At 44.1% G+C, this 19,918-nt stretch overlaps 3 protein-coding genes and 1 non-coding gene across 5 annotated transcripts in view; 1 reads left to right on the top strand and 3 right to left on the bottom strand.

The window, feature by feature from the left end:
• Positions 1-18: 18 nt before the first annotated feature.
• Positions 19-2,174, bottom strand: manbal (mannosidase beta like). Its single transcript, XM_056606149.1, has 3 exons — positions 2,059-2,174; positions 1,592-1,772; positions 19-372 (listed from the first exon to the last, which is right to left on the bottom strand). Exons 2-3 carry the CDS (start codon positions 1,739-1,741, stop codon positions 262-264), a joined length of 261 nt encoding a protein of 86 aa, XP_056462124.1. The 5' UTR covers positions 1,742-1,772; positions 2,059-2,174; the 3' UTR covers positions 19-261.
• Positions 2,175-2,474: 300 nt separating this feature from the next.
• LOC130402053 (nuclear factor of activated T-cells, cytoplasmic 2-like) lies at positions 2,475-13,366 on the bottom strand. The gene is made up of 10 exons (XM_056606146.1): positions 13,080-13,366; positions 11,491-12,550; positions 10,888-11,059; positions 7,545-7,747; positions 6,917-7,089; positions 6,159-6,299; positions 5,205-5,260; positions 4,890-5,022; positions 3,939-4,706; positions 2,475-3,092 (listed from the first exon to the last, which is right to left on the bottom strand). The coding sequence occupies exons 1-10, from the start codon at positions 13,192-13,194 to the stop codon at positions 3,040-3,042; spliced, it is 2,874 nt and encodes a 957-aa protein (XP_056462121.1). The 5' UTR covers positions 13,195-13,366; the 3' UTR covers positions 2,475-3,039.
• A 2,998-nt stretch (positions 13,367-16,364) lies between these two features.
• Positions 16,365-16,437, bottom strand: trnar-acg (transfer RNA arginine (anticodon ACG)). Its single transcript has one exon. It is a non-coding gene; the product is annotated as a tRNA-Arg (tRNA).
• Positions 16,438-18,177: 1,740 nt separating this feature from the next.
• Positions 18,178-19,918, top strand: part of eogt (EGF domain-specific O-linked N-acetylglucosamine (GlcNAc) transferase) — a 91,548-nt gene continuing 89,807 nt past the window's right edge. Inside the window, exons 1-2 of one of the 2 annotated variants that reach the window (XM_056605775.1) lie at positions 18,178-18,255; positions 19,036-19,294. In XM_056605775.1, coding sequence (XP_056461750.1) covers positions 19,088-19,294 — 207 coding nt within the window. In that variant the 5' untranslated portion in view covers positions 18,178-18,255; positions 19,036-19,087. Of the gene's footprint in view, positions 19,295-19,918 lie in introns of both variants that reach the window. The other variant, XM_056605776.1, reaches the window with a different exon arrangement.

The following is a 19,918-nucleotide window of genomic DNA, read 5'->3' as shown; positions in this document are numbered from 1 at the left end:
TAATAATATATTTATTAAACAATTTTTAATCAGAAATGCAATGCTGAATTGAAAATGAACAAAAAAAAAGCCTTTTTTTTTGCCAGATAATTACTTAACTTAATCTATAAAGGTTAGCGCATGGGCCTACTTGTAAAAACAGGCATGGAATTGAGAGTAAATTCAGGGTCACTTTGAAGTGAAAAATGTTGCTGGCAAAAGGCTGGCATTCGGTTAGACATGGACAAAAATACACATAAACACTGTCAGGCTACTGGTAATCTATCGCTTCTTTTTGCTCTCTTTCTTGAGTTTCTGGCGAATCTGAGGTGCAGGTCCTTTAGATTTTTTCAGTTGTTCAGCAGCCTTTCCATCAGTAGTCTCTGTCTCTTCCTGTGACACACACACACACACACACACACACACACACACACACACACACACACACACACACACACACACACACACACACACACACACACACACACACACACACACACACACACACACACACACAAATTACTTATGCATTGCAATGAGTATCATCAAACTTTCTCTGTGTAATAATTACATCTAATTCCACTAGTGCAATGATACTTCAGAAGTCCCATACTAAAAATATAAAATATTTACTAAAATATTGGCTGGAAAAGGGAAACTTAAGGAAAATTTAACTTTACTTTGTTAACTTAGTTATTACCTCAAACTATCTGATAAGGAGGTATTACAGTTCATTCACACTAAATGGGCAGGATATAGGGCCGCTATATGAGTAAACATTCCTTAGCACATGCAAAGGTAATGACAAATGAATAAACAATGTAAATACCAACCTCAAAATTCATACAAAAATACATTTCGATTACCACACCAAACAAGCCAACAAGCAATAAAAACATTTAGCCTGTGAAAAGTTTATATAAAGATAAGACACAAAACAACTTAAACCGGGGTCACCAGTTGAGGATATTTATTAAAACTAAGATGACATGATATACGCATACATTGACATTAAACAATGTCTCCCCAATGAAGATAATGATAACATCCACAGTTGAAACAATATAAAAAAGGGGTTAGCGCATACACACACACACACACACACACACACACACACACACACACAGACACATCTATATCTATGTATTAACCCATATAAAGCATATCTAAACAGAAGTAATACATAATGGGTTAGCCTGCCTATCTAAAGTTTTGTCAGTAGAAGGCCAACCTGTTATTCCCTGGCACAACAGATTTCCTAAATTGTTCGTCAGTATTAATACGTTTAAATATTATGAAACAATTCATCTGACTCATAGACATTATACATTCAAATCAGCAGTTGATGAAAGAGGAGCACTTCACAACAGCGATTGCAAGCCCTGATACTATTACCGTGAAGACAATTATGAATGGCTTGTGATATACAAGTGTCGTGAATTCTAAATCCCAAGGCCGGTTGTTTGTACACAATAGGAACATAGAAGTAATATATATGAGCAAAGATACCATGCCTCCTCTTTTGAACATTGCAAAGTAGTCCGTCGACGAAGAACGACGCTGGATTATGGTTTACCTGAAAAACCACACCCGACCTATCTCTGGCATTTACCTGTTCGTGTCCCTTCGAGGACGGGATAATGACGGCCAAGATGCAGATGAGTTGGAAGATGGCCCCCAGGAATAGCCCATAGCGCAGCAGGCTCTCCAGGAGCGTGGGCTCCGGGACCTCAGGGGGCGACAGGTCCAGCTCGGCCGACATGATGCAGGTCCGATAAGTGGCTTTATATAACCTATCCGTGTACAATCAAACCAGATACACAAAGAACTGAGATGGATTTGGTGTAGGGATATATTTCCAGATAAAATAACCTTGTTTCCTTTACTAATGCTCTAATTCATTACATTATAAGGATGCCATGCAGCCAATTCTAACAGTCACGGCATTACAGTAGATGGAGTCATTGTCAAATAGCAAACAGTGACACTGACGGGCTGCATTGTTCCAATTAGTTTAACTTTAAATGCCAGGTAATACGAAAGTATTGGAGTGGGCCGATACACAAATAAAAAGCTTACCAGGGCTGGGATTATGTTGACGTTATTTCCGGTTGGATGAATGTGTGCATTAATTCAGGCTAGAGCGATTTTATTCTCAATACTACCAAACATCATAAAAAACAATGCTGGAAAAACAGCGGATCGGAAGTTACGTCACTGATCCATCCGCTTTGTATCTCGATGTGAAGGCTTGGAACACATCGCCACCTAGTGGTTGTATCTAGACAGGGATTCGTCATTTGGATGTGGAACCGTTATTATTGTACATCCATGATTTGACACAATAGTAGTTATTGATATCAATATGAAGGACAGATGCTCATTTGACTGAACAGATGCCGAGCATCTAATTTCATGAAATATGACCAAAACAACAACATGCAACATCGAAGGTATGTGTAGGTAAATACAAATGGATATAAGCAATACCAAGGTAAAGAATTTTAATAAAAATAAAAAAAATAACAAAATATTCCAGCTCAGATAGTTTATAAACGTCTGTGAATGGTTCTCTATAATAAAAAATAATGGCTTTACATAGCTTTCAAGGGACCCAAAGACGCTTAACACATAGGCGACAATGATATATTAATACAGAAACAGAAGGTTATAGCAAGGTTGCCAAGATGGCAGAAATTGACTAGAAACAATAGGCATTGGTGAACATTATTTAAAAAAAAAAAGAAAAACGTCCAGAAATGCAGCTTTGCCGATAGAGAGTTGCTATATATTCATACCAATGAATCCTCCTATGTGCATTACCAAGCTTACCAAAAGGATATCTACATAAACCAAAGGAGGACCTCCTGCGGAGGTCCCCAGGCTTATTTTTCAAACTTAGACATAGAGCCTTCAAAAGATGGATTCCTTCCCAAGAGTCAATCTGGCAAACTAGTGGTAGTAAAACCTTGTACTCATGCCACTTGGGGTCCAGACATGATCACCTGGCCCTTTAAGGGCGAGCGGGTCGTTCTCTTCAGTGTAAGCCAGAGCTGCTTTCTAAGAGGCTCCTCCACTGCGGGCTCCTAAATCTCTTTTAATGATGTCATGCACTGAAAACACAATACAGAGTTTTTATTAGGCATTCATCAAGGTACTTTATTTAACCCCAATAGGAAATTAACTTTGAAATTAGTTATTAAGTATACTGAATGAATAGTTAATAACTTTAAGTAATTGTAATATTCACAAATTCTACACCACAACAGCAATTTAAAGTCAGATTTTTGCTATTTTTCAATAAGAAGGAATTGGTTACCACAAATTACCACAAGGGGGCCCTAGTTATTATTATTATATACAGTGTATACTATAAAGAAAAAGTTGATAGTTAAGATGCCATTAAGGATTAAAGTTTGAGCATGCAAACCACATTTTGAAATTAAAATGGTTAATGGCTAACGAAATGGTTAATTTGCATCTACAGCTTTTAAGACTAATCAAGCATGTAGTAGACCCGGGCCGAGGCTAGGTTGCATTGCTGAATTCTTTGCCATAGAATCTACATGTATTTGGTTACATACTTCCTATTTTCTACCTCTCTGTCAGCCTTATTGGCTAGAGATGCAGCCCTCTTTGTTTGAGTGCAGATCTCGGATCCTTTGCATGCTAAAAAAAGATGATGAATCGATGTGGATTTTTGCAATACTCTTTCCTTAACACAGAGTTCCTTTTTCATAATCACTCGGCATAGCTCCGTTGTTATCCAGTGGGTTGAGATCTAGGTAATGGACACACGTGAACCACAAGACACGAGATAGTAAATAGTGTAGAGACTAAGTTATTGAATCCTACATGTGGACATGAAGGAGGAGATGGATACAAATGCATCCCACTATCAGGGTGCCCCCCCTCTGCATGTGGCCCTTCAAAGTCTGATCTGCATGACGTCTACTCACCGTCCTCGAGACACACCTGGCCTGGGTGTTCCTGCTTCACCCCTCTCTCCCCCACCGCGTCGTCCCAGGGGCGTCCCGTCCCGACCTCCCCTCTCTGGGTCAGCGGGGGGTGCCCGCACAGCTCCGGCCGGCTCACAAACACCTTGTCTGCACCTCGTCTCTGAGCACAACTCGAAGACGACGACGACGGCGGCGACGACGTCGGAGGGGACTTTCCCAGGAGCCCCACGGTGTGTGAGTAACCCTGGTGCCTGGGGGCCACCAAGCAGGCCCCGAACGGATCACTTCCTTCAGGTAGTGCCGCCATGGTAACCGCTCGGTAGCTTTCTCCCCCGCGTTGGAGTTTGTCGCCGATGGCGACGCCGTTGTCGAGGCAGTGGGCCGGGTTGGACGGGTGATGGATGGAGAGATGTGGCACACCGAGGGAGGAGCAGAGGCGCTGGTGTGGTTCGGCGTTGTGCCTCAGCACTGGGTAGCAGCCACCGATCGGATCAGCCTGGTGCTGGTTCCAGGCGTGGTAGAGTTGGCTCGGGGTGTTTTTGGACGGGTAGAAGAGCAGCTCGTCTTCCTCGTGGTACGTGGGCATCGGCTCGTGTATAGCTGCCGGCACATGGTTGGTCACATGGTATAATATCGGCGGGAGGTTGCTGGCATTCGATAGGCTGTCGTGGTGGGGGTGACGATGGAGTGACCTTTGGTTCGGGTCAAAGGCTTGAGGGTCTACACAGCCGTACATATCGTAGTTGGTGAACGGTTCCGTTTTAATGGCTGCAATAGAAGAAATAATGTTAGAATTATAAAACAATATATTATTACATAAAAGAATAATATTAATATTGATCATCCTCATCATTTTGTAATAATACTATTTTTGTTGCCGAGGTAACATCAACAGTGTATCCACTTTGAGCGAAGGCCGTGCTGGTCAGAGGATTCAAGTGGTAGGCATACCTTTAAGGGGCGTGTAGATGAAATGCTGCGGCTGGCTGCGCCTTTTCTTCCCGTTGACCACGTAAAAGTTGACTTTGGCCACTTGAGAAATGGTCGGGTCTCGATATGGAGGAACCGAAACGAACAGCATGGCCTACATGTGGAAATGCAGGAACATGTGTTGTCATATATAGATAAGTACTTAAGGACAAAGACAAGATAACTTCTGAAACTAGGCAACAGACAGCAGAGAAATAGACAGACAGCCGGACTGAGAAACATCCAGAACCTGAGACAGGTGGAAAGACAGACAGCAAGCCAGGAAGTTAAACTCACAGGCTGGGTCTTGTCACGGTCCACATTGGCCTCAACTTCCCAGATCTGCTGTCCATCTGTGAGATTCATAAATGTGAATTAATGCATGCATCACTCATACTGGTAGATAGGCTATGAGACAGAAATGTAAAGGAAAACAACCAAAATTGAATAAAGTTATACAAATGGTCAGTGTGTCCCCCTACTAGGGTAGACAGAAAGGGGGAACACTTTTTAAATTTGTCTGGTTTCAATTCTTTTTTTTTAGACCTCACTTTTCACCTGATGCGATCAGCCCACGCTTTGACAAAAAAGCACAAGGAAAGAGATGCTCTGCTTCTTTATAGCTCAGTGTTTTCACCGGTGAGTCCAAACCACATCCTGTTACACAAAACCCCAACACTAAGCAGAGCACAACTACACACACACACACACACACACACACACACACACACACACACACACACACACACACACACACACACACACACACACACACACACACACACACACACACACACACACTCACATGCACTCACACACATGCACAGACTGAACCTTCACTACTTTCAGACTCAAGTCACCTCACGCATCTCTGCGTGGGAGAACAGGACTGCACAGAGGCAGGTGTGAAATTTCCGTATTGACGTAAATGGCATCGTTCTCTAATGCAGTGTATGTGTGTGTATGCCAGCGGAAAATGATATGCAAATGCTAACCCCATGCAAGGATGCAAATTCTGCCAGTGCAGTCTTAACATAGTGTCAGTGATAGATAAATAAATGCTGCATTAGCATAGTATTGCTAGCATGACTGTAAACCTTCATATTATTTTCAACATGCATTATTACAACCACCAACAGCACTGAGGGACTAGGTAGCATTACTAGATTCAAGACATTTAAGAGGCAGTTGCTTTTCTTCTTCCTAATACCCTCTCTTCCCCCCCCTCCTCCTCCTAGTGCACCTTCTCACCTTGCATCCTCTCTGAGAAGATGACCTTGGAGTCTGAGTTGAAATTCTGTCCAGTCAGAACCATCTGCAGACCGCCCAGCACCGAGCACTCGTCAAGATCCTGCCTCTCCACTGCCGGCAGCTCCTGGGCCGAACGTTGAGCTGCCAGGGAAAAGTAAAATAACAAAGACAACAACAGATATTCACCGTGAGCACATGGCCAAGTATGTGTTCTGGAAGAGGCTCCACAGATGATTACAGTACATCACAAATGAAAGTATCGACTGATTGCTACTCTAACGGTTCTAACAGTCAGACCCGGAAAGCAAAGCAAGAAATGTATTCTAAGAGATATAGGTCTATTGTTGTTTAGTGTAGGAAAAATATCTCACATTGGCCATGCCAACTAGTTAAACTGTAGCTTTGTTCCCTTTTTATGAACCACTGGAAATGAGCATGCATACATTTAAATACTAATTAGATCTCTGTTGTGTATCTTCATCCAGATTTATGGTGGACATTAAAGATGGATCTTTAACTTCTTTAGATCCATCTTTAAAAAATGGCTTTTACTATGTGATGTTTATATTACAATTCACACAATGCATTGCAGTCTTACCTATTTCGGTATTTCATTCAGTATTCTGTGCTTTTGTCTTCTAAGGTACTTCGTAACCTATTTTCGAAAGGTGCTTAAAAAATGCTACTGTGCTAGACAGATAAAGTTAGCTATCATAGCTATTCCTGTTGGAGTAAACATCATGAGGCTTCTCACGTACAGCACTCTATAGGCAGGGAGGCCACTTGGAGGGAGATGAAGCCGCCGGGGGGCTGAGGTACATGCACCCGGAACACCAGGCGAACGCGCGTGTTCTTCCTGCCGATGTCCGTCTCGCTGTTCCTCTGCTCGATGTCGGCATTGCGCAGCTTGAGGATCCCAGCGCAGTCGATCCTGTCGGAGGCGGACAAGACGGACACGCTCGTCGGACCCTCGTCTTCTTACAGTGTAAGAGTGTGTCGTTGTTGTTGTTTCTGTTATGGTTGATTTAGTTTATTCTTTGGTCTCTTTTTAAAACATCCATACAAATATACTAGAATTTGGGAATATAGAGTGTCATTACTCTAATTTCACTATTTCATGAATATATTAAATAAAGGGTAACTTTCCAATTGAACCGTACGTTTTCTGAATTGACATACTCATTTGTCAGCTCAGCGACTGCGAAACTCCTACCTGTTTCTCCTACCCATTCCTCTTATGCACGAGATGAAAACATTTAAAGGTACAATAGAAATTCTCCTTGAATGAGAGACTAAAGGAAAAGCGTGAATACATGTCTTCCACAAGGAAAATGAGGACGTAAATAGATAACCCACGAGGGTGGAACGTCATCTCATTGTACTCACAACGCTGTCATGTTGTTCTTGGGCTCCAGGGCGATCTCCAAGACCTTGGTGCCGTTCACCATCCTCTCCAGGCTGGCGGTGGTGACCGTCTTCCCAGTGATGCGGTGCACCTGGTAGAAGGCGTGGGGCTTCAGCACTCGCTCATCGGCCATCCCTATGAAGACCTGCAGGGCCAGGGGCCCGGCTCCTCGGAAGCCCACAAGCTGGGAGACAAGAACCAATGTTATGTGTGTGTGTGTGTGTGTGTGTGTGTGTGTGTGTGTGTGTGTGTGTGTCTGTCTGTCTGTCTGTCTGTCTGTCTGTCTGTCTGTCTGTCTGTCTGTCTGTCTGTCTGTCTGTCTGTCTGTCTGTCTGTCTGTCTGTCTGTCTGTCTGTCTGTCTGTCTGTCTGTCTGTCTGTCTGTCTGTCTGTCTGTCTGTCTGTCTGTCTGTCTGTCTGTCTGTCTGTCTGTCTGTCTGTCTGTCTGTCTGTCTGTCTGTCTGTCTGTCTGTCTGTCTGTCTGTCTGTCTGTCTGTCTGTCTGTCTGTCTGTCTGTCTGTCTGTCTGTCTGTCTGTCTGTCTGTCTGTCTGTCTGTCTGTCTGTCTGTCTGTCTGTCTGTCTGTCTGTCTGTCTGTCTGTCTGTCTGTCTGTCTGTCTGTCTGTCTGTCTGTCTGTCTGTCTGTCTGTCTGTCTGTCTGTCTGTCTGTCTGTCTGTCTGTCTGTCTGTCTGTCTGTCTGTCTGTCTGTCTGTCTGTCTGTCTGTCTGTCTGTCTGTCTGTCTGTCTGTCTGTCTGTCTGTCTGTCTGTCTGTCTGTCTGTCTGTCTGTCTGTCTGTCTGTCTGTCTGTCTGTCTGTCTGTCTGTCTGTCTGTCTGTCTGTCTGTCTGTCTGTCTGTCTGTCTGTCTGTCTGTCTGTCTGTCTGTCTGTCTGTCTGTCTGTCTGTCTGTCTGTCTGTCTGTCTGTCTGTCTGTCTGTCTGTCTGTCTGTCTGTCTGTCTGTCTGTCTGTCTGTCTGTCTGTCTGTCTGTCTGTCTGTCTGTCTGTCTGTCTGTCTGTCTGTCTGTCTGTCTGTCTGTCTGTCTGTCTGTCTGTCTGTCTGTCTGTCTGTCTGTCTGTCTGTCTGTCTGTCTGTCTGTCTGTCTGTCTGTCTGTCTGTCTGTCTGTCTGTCTGTCTGTCTGTCTGTCTGTCTGTCTGTCTGTCTGTCTGTCTGTCTGTCTGTCTGTCTGTCTGTCTGTCTGTCTGTCTGTCTGTCTGTCTGTCTGTCTGTCTGTCTGTCTGTCTGTCTGTCTGTCTGTCTGTCTGTCTGTCTGTCTGTCTGTCTGTCTGTCTGTCTGTCTGTCTGTCTGTCTGTCTGTCTGTCTGTCTGTCTGTCTGTCTGTCTGTCTGTCTGTCTGTCTGTCTGTCTGTCTGTCTGTCTGTCTGTCTGTCTGTCTGTCTGTCTGTCTGTCTGTCTGTCTGTCTGTCTGTCTGTCTGTCTGTCTGTCTGTCTGTCTGTCTGTCTGTCTGTCTGTCTGTCTGTCTGTCTGTCTGTCTGTCTGTCTGTCTGTCTGTCTGTCTGTCTGTCTGTCTGTCTGTCTGTCTGTCTGTCTGTCTGTCTGTCTGTCTGTCTGTCTGTCTGTCTGTCTGTCTGTCTGTCTGTCTGTCTGTCTGTCTGTCTGTCTGTCTGTCTGTCTGTCTGTCTGTCTGTCTGTCTGTCTGTCTGTCTGTCTGTCTGTCTGTCTGTCTGTCTGTCTGTCTGTCTGTCTGTCTGTCTGTCTGTCTGTCTGTCTGTCTGTCTGTCTGTCTGTCTGTCTGTCTGTCTGTCTGTCTGTCTGTCTGTCTGTCTGTCTGTCTGTCTGTCTGTCTGTCTGTCTGTCTGTCTGTCTGTCTGTCTGTCTGTCTGTCTGTCTGTCTGTCTGTCTGTCTGTCTGTCTGTCTGTCTGTCTGTCTGTCTGTCTGTCTGTCTGTCTGTCTGTCTGTCTGTCTGTCTGTCTGTCTGTCTGTCTGTCTGTCTGTCTGTCTGTCTGTCTGTCTGTCTGTCTGTCTGTCTGTCTGTCTGTCTGTCTGTCTGTCTGTCTGTCTGTCTGTCTGTCTGTCTGTCTGTCTGTCTGTCTGTCTGTCTGTCTGTCTGTCTGTCTGTCTGTCTGTCTGTCTGTCTGTCTGTCTGTCTGTCTGTCTGTCTGTCTGTCTGTCTGTCTGTCTGTCTGTCTGTCTGTCTGTCTGTCTGTCTGTCTGTCTGTCTGTCTGTCTGTCTGTCTGTCTGTCTGTCTGTCTGTCTGTCTGTCTGTCTGTCTGTCTGTCTGTCTGTCTGTCTGTCTGTCTGTCTGTCTGTCTGTCTGTCTGTCTGTCTGTCTGTCTGTCTGTCTGTCTGTCTGTCTGTCTGTCTGTCTGTCTGTCTGTCTGTCTGTCTGTCTGTCTGTCTGTCTGTCTGTCTGTCTGTCTGTCTGTCTGTCTGTCTGTCTGTCTGTCTGTCTGTCTGTCTGTCTGTCTGTCTGTCTGTCTGTCTGTCTGTCTGTGTGTGTGTGTGTGTGTGTGTGTGTGTGTGTGTGTGTGTGTGTGTGTGTGTGTGTGTGTGTGTGTGTGTGTGTGAAGAACAAAACTGTACAAGAACAAAACAACACCAAAAAAATAAATCAAGATATTAATTTGTACAAAAAATTGGTTCCTCAGAGCTTTATATGACTTCAGCCTTTCCATTAACAAGTACACACTTCATTCACACTTTTGACATCATAAAGATGAATTTTAATAATCCCAGAGGGGATTATCCTGTTTGACTGATTAACTCTGTTGATTGTTCATAGGTTGGATACCATCAGGATAAAGCAGACTTACAATGATAAGAATAATAATAATATGAATAATAGTAATAATAGTAATAATAATTGTGATGATATTAATAATTTCAATAATATAAATAATAATAATCGACATTGATAAAAGCATGCCTACATGGCTGTGCTGTGTCCGTTTTAACGCGTATTGCCTTTTGTTTCGCTTTAAAGGTGATGTTTGTCAATAGATGTGCCATTCAGCCCATCTCATACCAGCGTTTGTCTATCTCACATCTATCATGTGGCGACACAAGGCTGTTTGCTTCATTTGCATGGTTGTGGTCTTCACAACTCAAACCTGTGGGAGATAATATCCGGGAAATGCCAGCTCTCTGTACTGAGAACCTTTGCCCCAGTTGGTAAACCTTTGGGTTTTAATGATGAATATATATATTATGAGTTTTGTATCATTGTCCTACCAGTAGGAAAGACAAGGAATATAAATGTTATAGTTAATGGTTTCATGAACCTATTATTCTTCTCTGTAGAGACAGTGCAGCAGTAGTCAATGGCTTGAACCCCATTCTGCACAACCAATAAACCATCGTACCTGTATGACCGGATGCCCTCCATTGGGGGTCTTGACAGCCCCTCGGCTGCCCTCGGTCTCATAGTGGGCTCTGTGGTGCGACTTGGGCTGCTGGTGGAGCACCAGTTCATAGGGACCAGACTGACTGGGCAGGGGCCACTCCAGAGACGGCGCTGTAGCCACAGGGAGGCCACTGTGATTCATGAAGGGGTAAGAGAAACATGAGTCACCAAAGGAAGGAAAAGACAGAGAGATAGAGAGTGTTATCTGAGAGGAGATTGAGTGTGTTATCTGAGAGTAGATAGATATTTACAGCACCATCACTGGGGAAATACACTTGTTATTTGCGGTGGCTGTTTCTGAAGCATCACTTTAAGCTTCTTGGAAACTGCAATAGCAGTTTTGCAATAAAATCGTGCTTTGATTATACTTCATAATTTTTTGTTTGTCTTTTGTTAACTCTGTATCTTAATAAATACGGCCATTCTCTGATGGCCGTATTTATAACAAGACAACTCTGGCGGTCAATTATTTTTAAGCCATTTGAATCTTATCTCCTCAAAACCCTTCCGGGTCAGCATGGAGTGGATAAGAATCCACCACCCCAGCGCGGAAGGAACCCACCTGTAGACTTTGTGGCCGGCGGGAATGTAGGGCGGCCAGATATGTGGGAGCAGATAGAGGGCCTCAGCGGGCTGGACCTCGGCCCCTGCTCCGCTTCGCCTTCCGTCCCGGTCTGTGATCCAGCACCGCCCGTCTCCATAGCTACGGTCCTGCCTCTGGGCCTGAACATACACACAACTCTCCTCCGCGAAGGACTCGACCTCCTGCAGGTTAGACGGAGCGGCTGCTTTAGGTAGACCGGGGGAGATGAAGCCGCCCAGCATGTCCTCCAGCAGGCTGGGAGAACACTCCCCGGCCCGGGGCAGGGGCTCAGAGGACCCCGCCTGGTAGTGGGCAGGCAGGTAGGTTCCGTGGTGTTCCGGGCCGGCGACGGATCCGCTGGGGATGGGGCTGGGGCTTCGAGAGCGCTGCTTGACCGGGGTGCCACCGCCCAAGCAGGGGTGGCCGCCATGCTCCTGATCGTAGCGCCGCTTGCCCTTGGGTGACACGGAGCGGGAGCGCTGATGGGGCAGCGGGGAGGCGGCCCGGTGGTGCTGGGGCACCAGGAAGGTTTCTTCTGTGATGCTGGTGCGAGGGGAAGCCCCCGGGGACGAGTGGGCGGAGAAAGTGCCCACGATGCCCTGAATGCCCCGACCCAGGTCCAGGGCCGACAGCGCGGCAGCACCGCCGCTGCAGTTGGCCGGGGAGATGTTGGGAGACACGGAGGGGGAGCAGCCTTCGAGGGGCCAGCCGCTGGAGGAGTTGCTGCTGGCCGGGCTGACACAGGGCTGGTCCCGGTAGGGTCCCAGGGCCTTGGAGCTGGGGCTCCGATCCGACACGTTGGAGCTGAGAGTGTCGGCCGACGGTGTTATCTCAATCCTGGGGCTGGGAGCGGGGATGATCCCCGGGCTGGAGGCATGGCCCAAGGAGGGGAACCCCAGGCTGGCCCTATACTGACCGACTGTAGCCGGAGTAGGTGGGGAGGGGCTATGGCTGGATGCTGAGTGGACTGAGCTGGGGATGTCGGCGGACATGTGCAGCGCCATTTCAGGGTGATGGGTGTCATCATGCAAATGATGTCCTGGATCAAGTTCAAGAGTTTGTTCAGCTTTAGTGAAAATGTTTTGCCTACAGTTGCGTCATACATAAGTACAGCTTTCAACATTTTGCTTTAAATGGATTAAACTTTCTTCCATGTTTTCTTTTGATATGACTTCAAATGTGGGATATGGGGAAGCACTTATTTGAGGCAGCTGTTTGGATATTTTTTGAGGAATATCACGTACCGCATGCATACTGTGCGCATACTGCATGTACGCTACTGAAAGTATAAACGCCTAAAAGTACTTGTATGCCGGTAGGCCTACTTAAGTAGAGGACGTGTAAGCTATAAGTATTACCAGTAAAAATTGAGCATTGTGGCTAAATTATGAGATCATTTAATTAAATGTTTTTTGTACACCTGTCTCTCATTGACCTCGATTACATTTGTATATTAATATCACAAAAAAAAACGATAAGACATTATAACCTCCTACTAGGAATATGCGTTATAGGTAGGTAATATGATAGTCAAAACCAAGCCAAAGAACAAACACAAAAACACAAACCTTGATCAGGATCGGAGGCGAAACCATCGCATAAAAACAGATCTGAGAAGTCCAACTCTTGTTCACCAATGTCATGAACAAGGGCTTCAGTCGCTTTCAAAGTATTAGAAGTCATGTTTCTTTTCTAAAATCGGGATCCATCTAAGAATTTACCCCAAAGTTATGCTCAAATACCACCGTGAAATAAATGATCGCCATATTTCTCAATAATAATAATTAAAAAAAAAATACGCTATCTGGGAATGAACGCCTCACCGCTGACTAAATCTATATCTGCTCAAACGGAATCCAACTCGCGCTCGTCACCGTGGCGCGTTAATCGCTTCCTGTATCTGCTAAAGATGCATCGTGCATGCGGTCCGTGCATAGGCTTCATATGTACAAATATCAGAGCACAGCATACACGGACTGCACGCGTGATACAAACACAGTGTCATTAAGTCTCAAGATACCGTAGATATTCAGAAACAATCGTTCGTTATGAACATTATTTATATCCCAATTTGTTTGCTCGGTGATTCATGTTCTTTGTATAAAAACTGAGGTGTGCAGTACCTACAGGTGGAGGAAAAAGCTAATCGGAGGAGTAGCATCCAGCTGCATCACCGGAGCCGGGTGGGCATTGTGGCTTGGCAAGGGGCCTGTGGCGTGGAAAGTCAGGGTTTTCGACATTTTGCGTCCAAGTCGGCCCCTAGCTGCCCCAGTCGAGTTTTTCAACCCTAATTTTTTTTGTTAAATTTCAATAAAATATATATACATATTTTTACTATATATTATTATATATAAGTATGGATAGATAGATAGATAGAAATAGATATATCACATGCATGTCAGTTGGCGTCTTAAGCGAAAAAGGGACAATGTCTTCATTTTTTTTTAAAATACATTAAATGGTGCAATAGTATCTTCTCTAACTTATACCATTACATCAAACTGCTTCTCCATCACACAGCTCAATGTATTGCTAATCGGTTGTATATTCTAGATTACTCAGAGAGTAGCCTACATTGATATAGCCTACCTAGCAAAAAAACAGAATAGAAGGACGTTTTATTAATAGTAACTTCACACACTGAAAAAATTTCAAGGAAATCTCTGTATGCTAATGGTTATCTTAAAGCAACTCGTAATCATCAAAATAAATGCTGGAAATGCTGCATTCTCCCATGGAGAATGCAGATGGCCTGTATGGTAGGGAACCCAGACAGACGTCACATGTTCATATACTGCCATACTAATTCCATTATTGTTGTAATTCCCAGGAGAGTAGGTGTCTACTACCTGTATGCTGACTGGGAACAGACTGCAGGACACCTAATCTGAGGACACAGACCATGCAGCTTGCTCGAGGACTTGGCCATGGACAACATGACTGCTGTCATCTCCACTGCACCCCCTGCTCTGTCCTCCACCAGTGGTGCCTGGCATGCTACTTACCAAGTTACCTCCTCCACCAACCCTTGCCCAATCCTCCACCAGTGGTTCTTTGGCCTCTGTTCCACCTCCTCCTTCTCCACCACCACAACCAACACCACCTGCCCAGCCCTCCACCAGTGGTGCCTGCCCTACCTAGCAAACTCTTTCAGGCAGTGGATTTAAACAACATCCCGGGCCTGGACAGGGTGGGCCGCCTGGCAGAGTATCTTGTGGGGCTGAGGAACCAGACCAGCCTGGCCCTGAGGAACCAGCACCAACAGCATCGTCTGCATGCAAAATTATAAAAATATTATTATTATTTTTTATAATTTTGCATTTTTGCAGACACTTTATAAATGTATGTCTTCCTCTTATGTCCACATCCAGGTGAACAGATGGCCTCTAATATTGTGGAACCGAATTAATTGAACGTCCCGCTGCAGTGGTGAGGGGTGAGGGCGGGACGTAGCCCATGACAACGGTTTTTTATGATTGACTCATACTTGATAGGACTCTTGAACAAGCAGTGCATTCAAGGATTGGCTGTTGCAGGCTGTCACTCGGGTCCATTCGTGAACACAAACTGGCCTCGTCATTGGCCATCAGGGGAACCAATTATTGGTCAATGCAACTTCGAGCTCGCAGCGCAGGTTGAAAGCTGCGGAGCTCGAAGTTGCATTTAGAATTGTTTACTACTGTAACGACACCGACAATCCAAAACCCAAGTGGAATCTAGATGGCAAAAGTATGTATTTCAAAACGTGAGCAGCTTTTACTTCTTCGCCACCTACAGAGTTTGTTATGTACGATTATTTAAAAAAATCCATGTTATTTCCCATAGACATCTGACCGATGGCACCAGGAGCCTCGGAGGCGGGACTTATTCTTCAGAGGCTTAGCTTTTTACCTCAGCGGCTATTTCTTAAGAAATGTGGATTCTGTGGAGAATTTGAATAACGTCTTTGGTAAGTTTGTTTACATTTTTTAACTTTAGTGAATGTCACGTTAGCTTAGTGCAGAAATAGACATGCATAGACGCTGTTTGACCTGCAGGCTAAATTCAACGTTACCGACGGCTCCCCTCCCCCATTCGCAATAATATAATAATTTGTGAAAATAACGTGAAAGTAAGTAGGAGGAGCTACACTCTGATTGGTAGGATAGGATGTCATACAAGCGGGGGTGGGACCAAGTTTTTAAATGGTGAGGAGAACGTGGCAACATATAGCTGACCAGAGCTGCAGGAAGCTGCGTGTTTGTCGAGGTAAAGCACCAAGATATACCAAAAAACATGCTTATTTTCATCGTCTCGAATCCCGGTAGATCCTAATTCGTTATGACCATAATATGACTACTGTACATTCATATTGTCAGAAACATGTCCAGATCCTTATGCAAACGAATAATAATGTTGTATCAAATATATATCGTATTGTAATAAAGAATGATAAATAAAGTTAGTCGACGTAAAGTGCCATAAATACCGTAATATACATCCTGATCTCGTCGTAACGAATCCCGGGCGTTCCTAATTCGTTATGATCATAATATGACTACTGTACATTCATATTGTCAGTAAATATCCAGATCCTTATGAAAATGAATAATAATGTTGCATCAAATATATATCGTTGCCGGTCGTCGCTGTGTTCACCAATGAAACTAAATCATGCCGGTGTGTTTAGTGCCCGTTTTATTAAAGCATTAAGAGGCCATGTCAACAGTGATTATAGAGACGTTAATATCACTGTAAAACATAGTGTCTAAGTGATCAGGTTCCTTATAAATGCTGTCCAAGCAATAATAATACACTGAGTGAAACACAAGTGAAAAAATAAATAGAATGATGAGACTGAGAAAGAAAAGGATCGAACCAGCCAGGAGTCGAACCTGGAATCTTCTGATCCGTAGTCAGACGCGTTATCCATTGCGCCACTGGTCCGCTGTATATTGCCCCGCCTGTGAGTCGAATTCGAATCTACCAAGAATTGGCCAATCACCGCTCCTATCATCTACGAAGAATTGGCCAATCAGCGCTCGTATCATCTACCAAAAAATGGCCAATCAGCGCTCGTATCATCTACCAAAAATTGGCCAATCAGCGCTCGTATCGCTACCAAAAATTGAAATTTTCAAGCGTGACATTACGAAAATCTTCACTTCACTCTTCGGCTTAGGGGGCGATGAATGAAAACTGTTGGGACTGCATCGGGCCTCAGCTTCAACATCCCTTCTCTTTTTGTGGCAGTGAATAGGTCATCTTCAAAGTGTACCTTTATAGGTAGGCTTGTAAGATCAGTTTCCATTGCACTTCAAATATCATTGAAAAGTCATAATTCTCTACACTTAGAATTATTATGCCCTTTGAAATGCTATCAAGTGATGTGAACATTACTTACATTACATCGTTTATGACGGTTGCTGACCCCTGTCACTGTTACGTTTTGACGGCTGACCATTGCCATCCATTTCTTCCTGCGGTCTTGGTCCTTGGGGAAGCCATACATGTGGTAACCCTTCTCGGACCGATTGGAGCATCCAAACGCTGCACAGCCAACCATGGTATGACCATTGATCTAAACCAATTTTGAATTTGCTCAGGGCTATTATAAGTATTGTAATGGCATAAAGTATAGTATATTTGCAACGTTATATGTTAATGGTTTGCCCTAAGTATATTATATAGTGTTCCCTGCTGTGTCCATTGTTGAATCTGTTCACACAATCACTCACTTGTTCTTGTCACACTAATTGTTTAATAAAAAAAAAACTTTCATTCATCTAAAACATCTTGATTACTTTGATTTCAATACAGATGTAGGGTAAAAGTTAAGGTTAAGCCAATATGCTTATTTATATGCATACTTATTTTTTCACTTGTGTTTCACTCAGTGTTACTTTCGGGTTTTAAACATTGACCTGTTTCAAATAGCAGGTTAGGATATGCTTAAGCCTTTAAGTTTTCACTACATCACCATGAACAGTCTAATAATATACAGTTTACTTTTGTGAAATGCTTCCTGCATACGTTTGCATTAGGGCAAGAACACAATGATAGGATAGTGTTAATCCAGATGTACAGGTTTTTTTATTTTGAGGTGCTTTGTATTGCATTCGCTACCTTTTTAAGGATGAGAAGACCATTGCCAGTCACAGCGCTGCTACTATTGATTATGCAACTTATTTATCTTTTCATTGGAGATCGTTGAAAGGAAAAGGGACCGTCTCGACAAGCTCTGGATAAACCGACTCTATCTGTGAAGGGATAATTAGCCTATAGATTAATACCAAAATCTATACCCAATCAATCTAACCAATAGTTAAGGTGGGCTAAAAAGGGAAACATTCCCTAAAAGAGCCCGATAAGCTTCCAGTGAGTTCCAGTGAGATATCAACACATCTTACCTGAGGGAAAAGTTATAATTTGCACAGCACAGTTTAGGGACGAGAGGTTGTCCGTGATGTTGTTAATTTAGTCCCTCATTCTCTCCGAACAATCCCTGCAGAATTTCAAGCTATTGCCCAACATGTTTGAATAGTATTTGCATTTTCCTGATTCCTTTTTTTTTTTTTTTTATGTTAAATGCTACATACCATTGCCAGCATGATTTCCACGCTTTCCCATATGTGCTGTGTAGACCAACAGCTCCCCCTGGTGTCTGACTATGGGTATCGTAGACCGGTGCGAGGTTTCCGGTGTTATGGCGACCTGCTACATCAACATCGCAGGGTAGCCCAGGATAAGAAGTGACCAATTCGGGTACATTTCGTGATGAACCTTGTATTAAACTGCTACTTTTAGGTCTTATTTTAAGTATTTCCCCGTGATTAATTGTGATGAACAGACAGTGGTTGTGTGCTGATTGACGGCGGGAAACGGATTGCTTGACTGTCATCTGCTCGTGCTCTAGGTTAAATGTTGAATAGTTGAAGTACGGCTAATTAATATTTCCTAAGCTATGCTTTAGGAAATTGTGAATCGCTTTGCAAAACACAAAAATAACCGGCATTATGACATATCTTATCTCTCAAGGGACGTTCGAACTGTTTGGCGAATGTGTCAAGGTTTTTGTTTTATCCATCACGAGAGAAACGTTTACCGGTAGCCTGACGTTACGACGTTTTACTAGCATATTGCATATACGTCATGCGTACAATTTTGTAATTTAAACGACATTATGGAAAAAAACGTTGTTTTATTTGAGGAGGATCCCCCTCATCCACTATACGATATATGTAACATAATTATAACATTTAAGGCTCAAAGCCAGCTACACTGCCCGTTCATTGGCTCCTCGAAGAGGCATGTTCTCTCGCACTTTGTCTGACGCCCAAGTTCCACCTAGCTTAGTTATGACTGCCAAGACAATCGCAGGAAAACGGCCACTAATATTTCCTGAAGCCTCTACAGTTCCTTGAAGCTCCCCGGAGTCACACACCAGCCTGTACCCACATGCTCGTAAACTGCTGCTCTTGACCCTCAAACCAAGAGCCCTACGTCTGACCATTTCCCTCCCCTTTTGTCTCCCCTCTAACTCAGAGGGCTGTGAAGAGCAGTCATCATCTCACATGAATGTGAGGCTTGTCCGACTATGCTGCTGCTGCTACTAGCGCTGGCCATAGTCGTTGCGTCAACTTCGATCACCTCCGCGGAGCCTGGGAAGCTTGGCCACCGTCCAGCGGCACCACTGTTCGACTACAGCAGCCTGTCTCTGCCCCCAGAGCACATACCCTACTTCCTACGCAACAACCAGGGAGTCTCCAAGCTCTGCCACCAGGACCCTCTCTGCCCTTTTAAAGTAAGATATTAGCCTTTCTGTGGGTGGGTGGGTGTGTTCATCTGTGTTAGTGTTTGGATATGAGGTGGAGGTAGATTGTGTTACTGACTACATTCATACTTGTCGGATTTTCCCCTTCCATTCATTTGTTTTCATTAGTTAGAAATACAATATTCATACCCTTTGAAAGATTGTCAGAGCTAGAAGCATTCAGCCATGGAATAGAGAGAGATCTCAAACGAATCATCATGCGGAAGATTACAAAGCCAATGTAAAGTTCAAAAGTAATAACTGACCAGTTTTTAATGGATTAAGGGATCTGCCTTTTACCAGGAATATTTGCAGCACAACAACAGTAATTGTTGAGAACAAAGACGTGTGATGACTGTTTTGGTGTATGCCTCCAGTCTAGTGTATTATTTCCCTCCCCATTATTGGAACTTCGTAGACCTTGGGTATATAGTGCTGGTGGTGGTTGAAATAAATGACTAATTCATTCTTTTGTTTTAGTTAATTTTAGTTAGGCCAGTGGTTCTCCAACTATGGTACGCGATGCGCTATCAAGTGGTACGCTGGGGAATTAGAATTGTCTTTTTGTTAGATTAATAACAAACCCTGCTATCAAAATACTAGTACGAAATACGA

This window comes from Gadus chalcogrammus, chromosome 13, assembly GCF_026213295.1.
Source record: "Gadus chalcogrammus isolate NIFS_2021 chromosome 13, NIFS_Gcha_1.0, whole genome shotgun sequence".
Classification (NCBI taxonomy): domain Eukaryota; kingdom Metazoa; phylum Chordata; class Actinopteri; order Gadiformes; family Gadidae; genus Gadus; species Gadus chalcogrammus.
Note: the sequence above shows the minus strand (reverse complement) of the source record. Positions and strands in the feature narration are given on the sequence as shown.

Excerpts from the sequence above, each read along its gene's own strand:
- manbal (XM_056606149.1), bottom strand. The coding sequence starts at position 1,741 with ATGTCGGCCGAGCTGGACCTGTCGCCCCCTGAGGTCCCGGAGCCCACG. Across the intron at positions 373-1,591 it reads CCTCGAAGGGACACGAACAG|GAAGAGACAGAGACTACTGA; the intron begins GTAAATGCCAGA and ends TGTGTGTCACAG.
- LOC130402053 (XM_056606146.1), bottom strand. The coding sequence starts at position 13,194 with ATGACTTCTAATACTTTGAAAGCGACTGAAGCCCTTGTTCATGACATT. Across the intron at positions 5,261-6,158 it reads CTTCTCAGAGAGGATGCAAG|ATGGACAGCAGATCTGGGAA; the intron begins GTGAGAAGGTGC and ends TGAATCTCACAG. Across the intron at positions 5,023-5,204 it reads ACCGTGACAAGACCCAGCCT|GCCATGCTGTTCGTTTCGGT; the intron begins GTGAGTTTAACT and ends TTCCACATGTAG.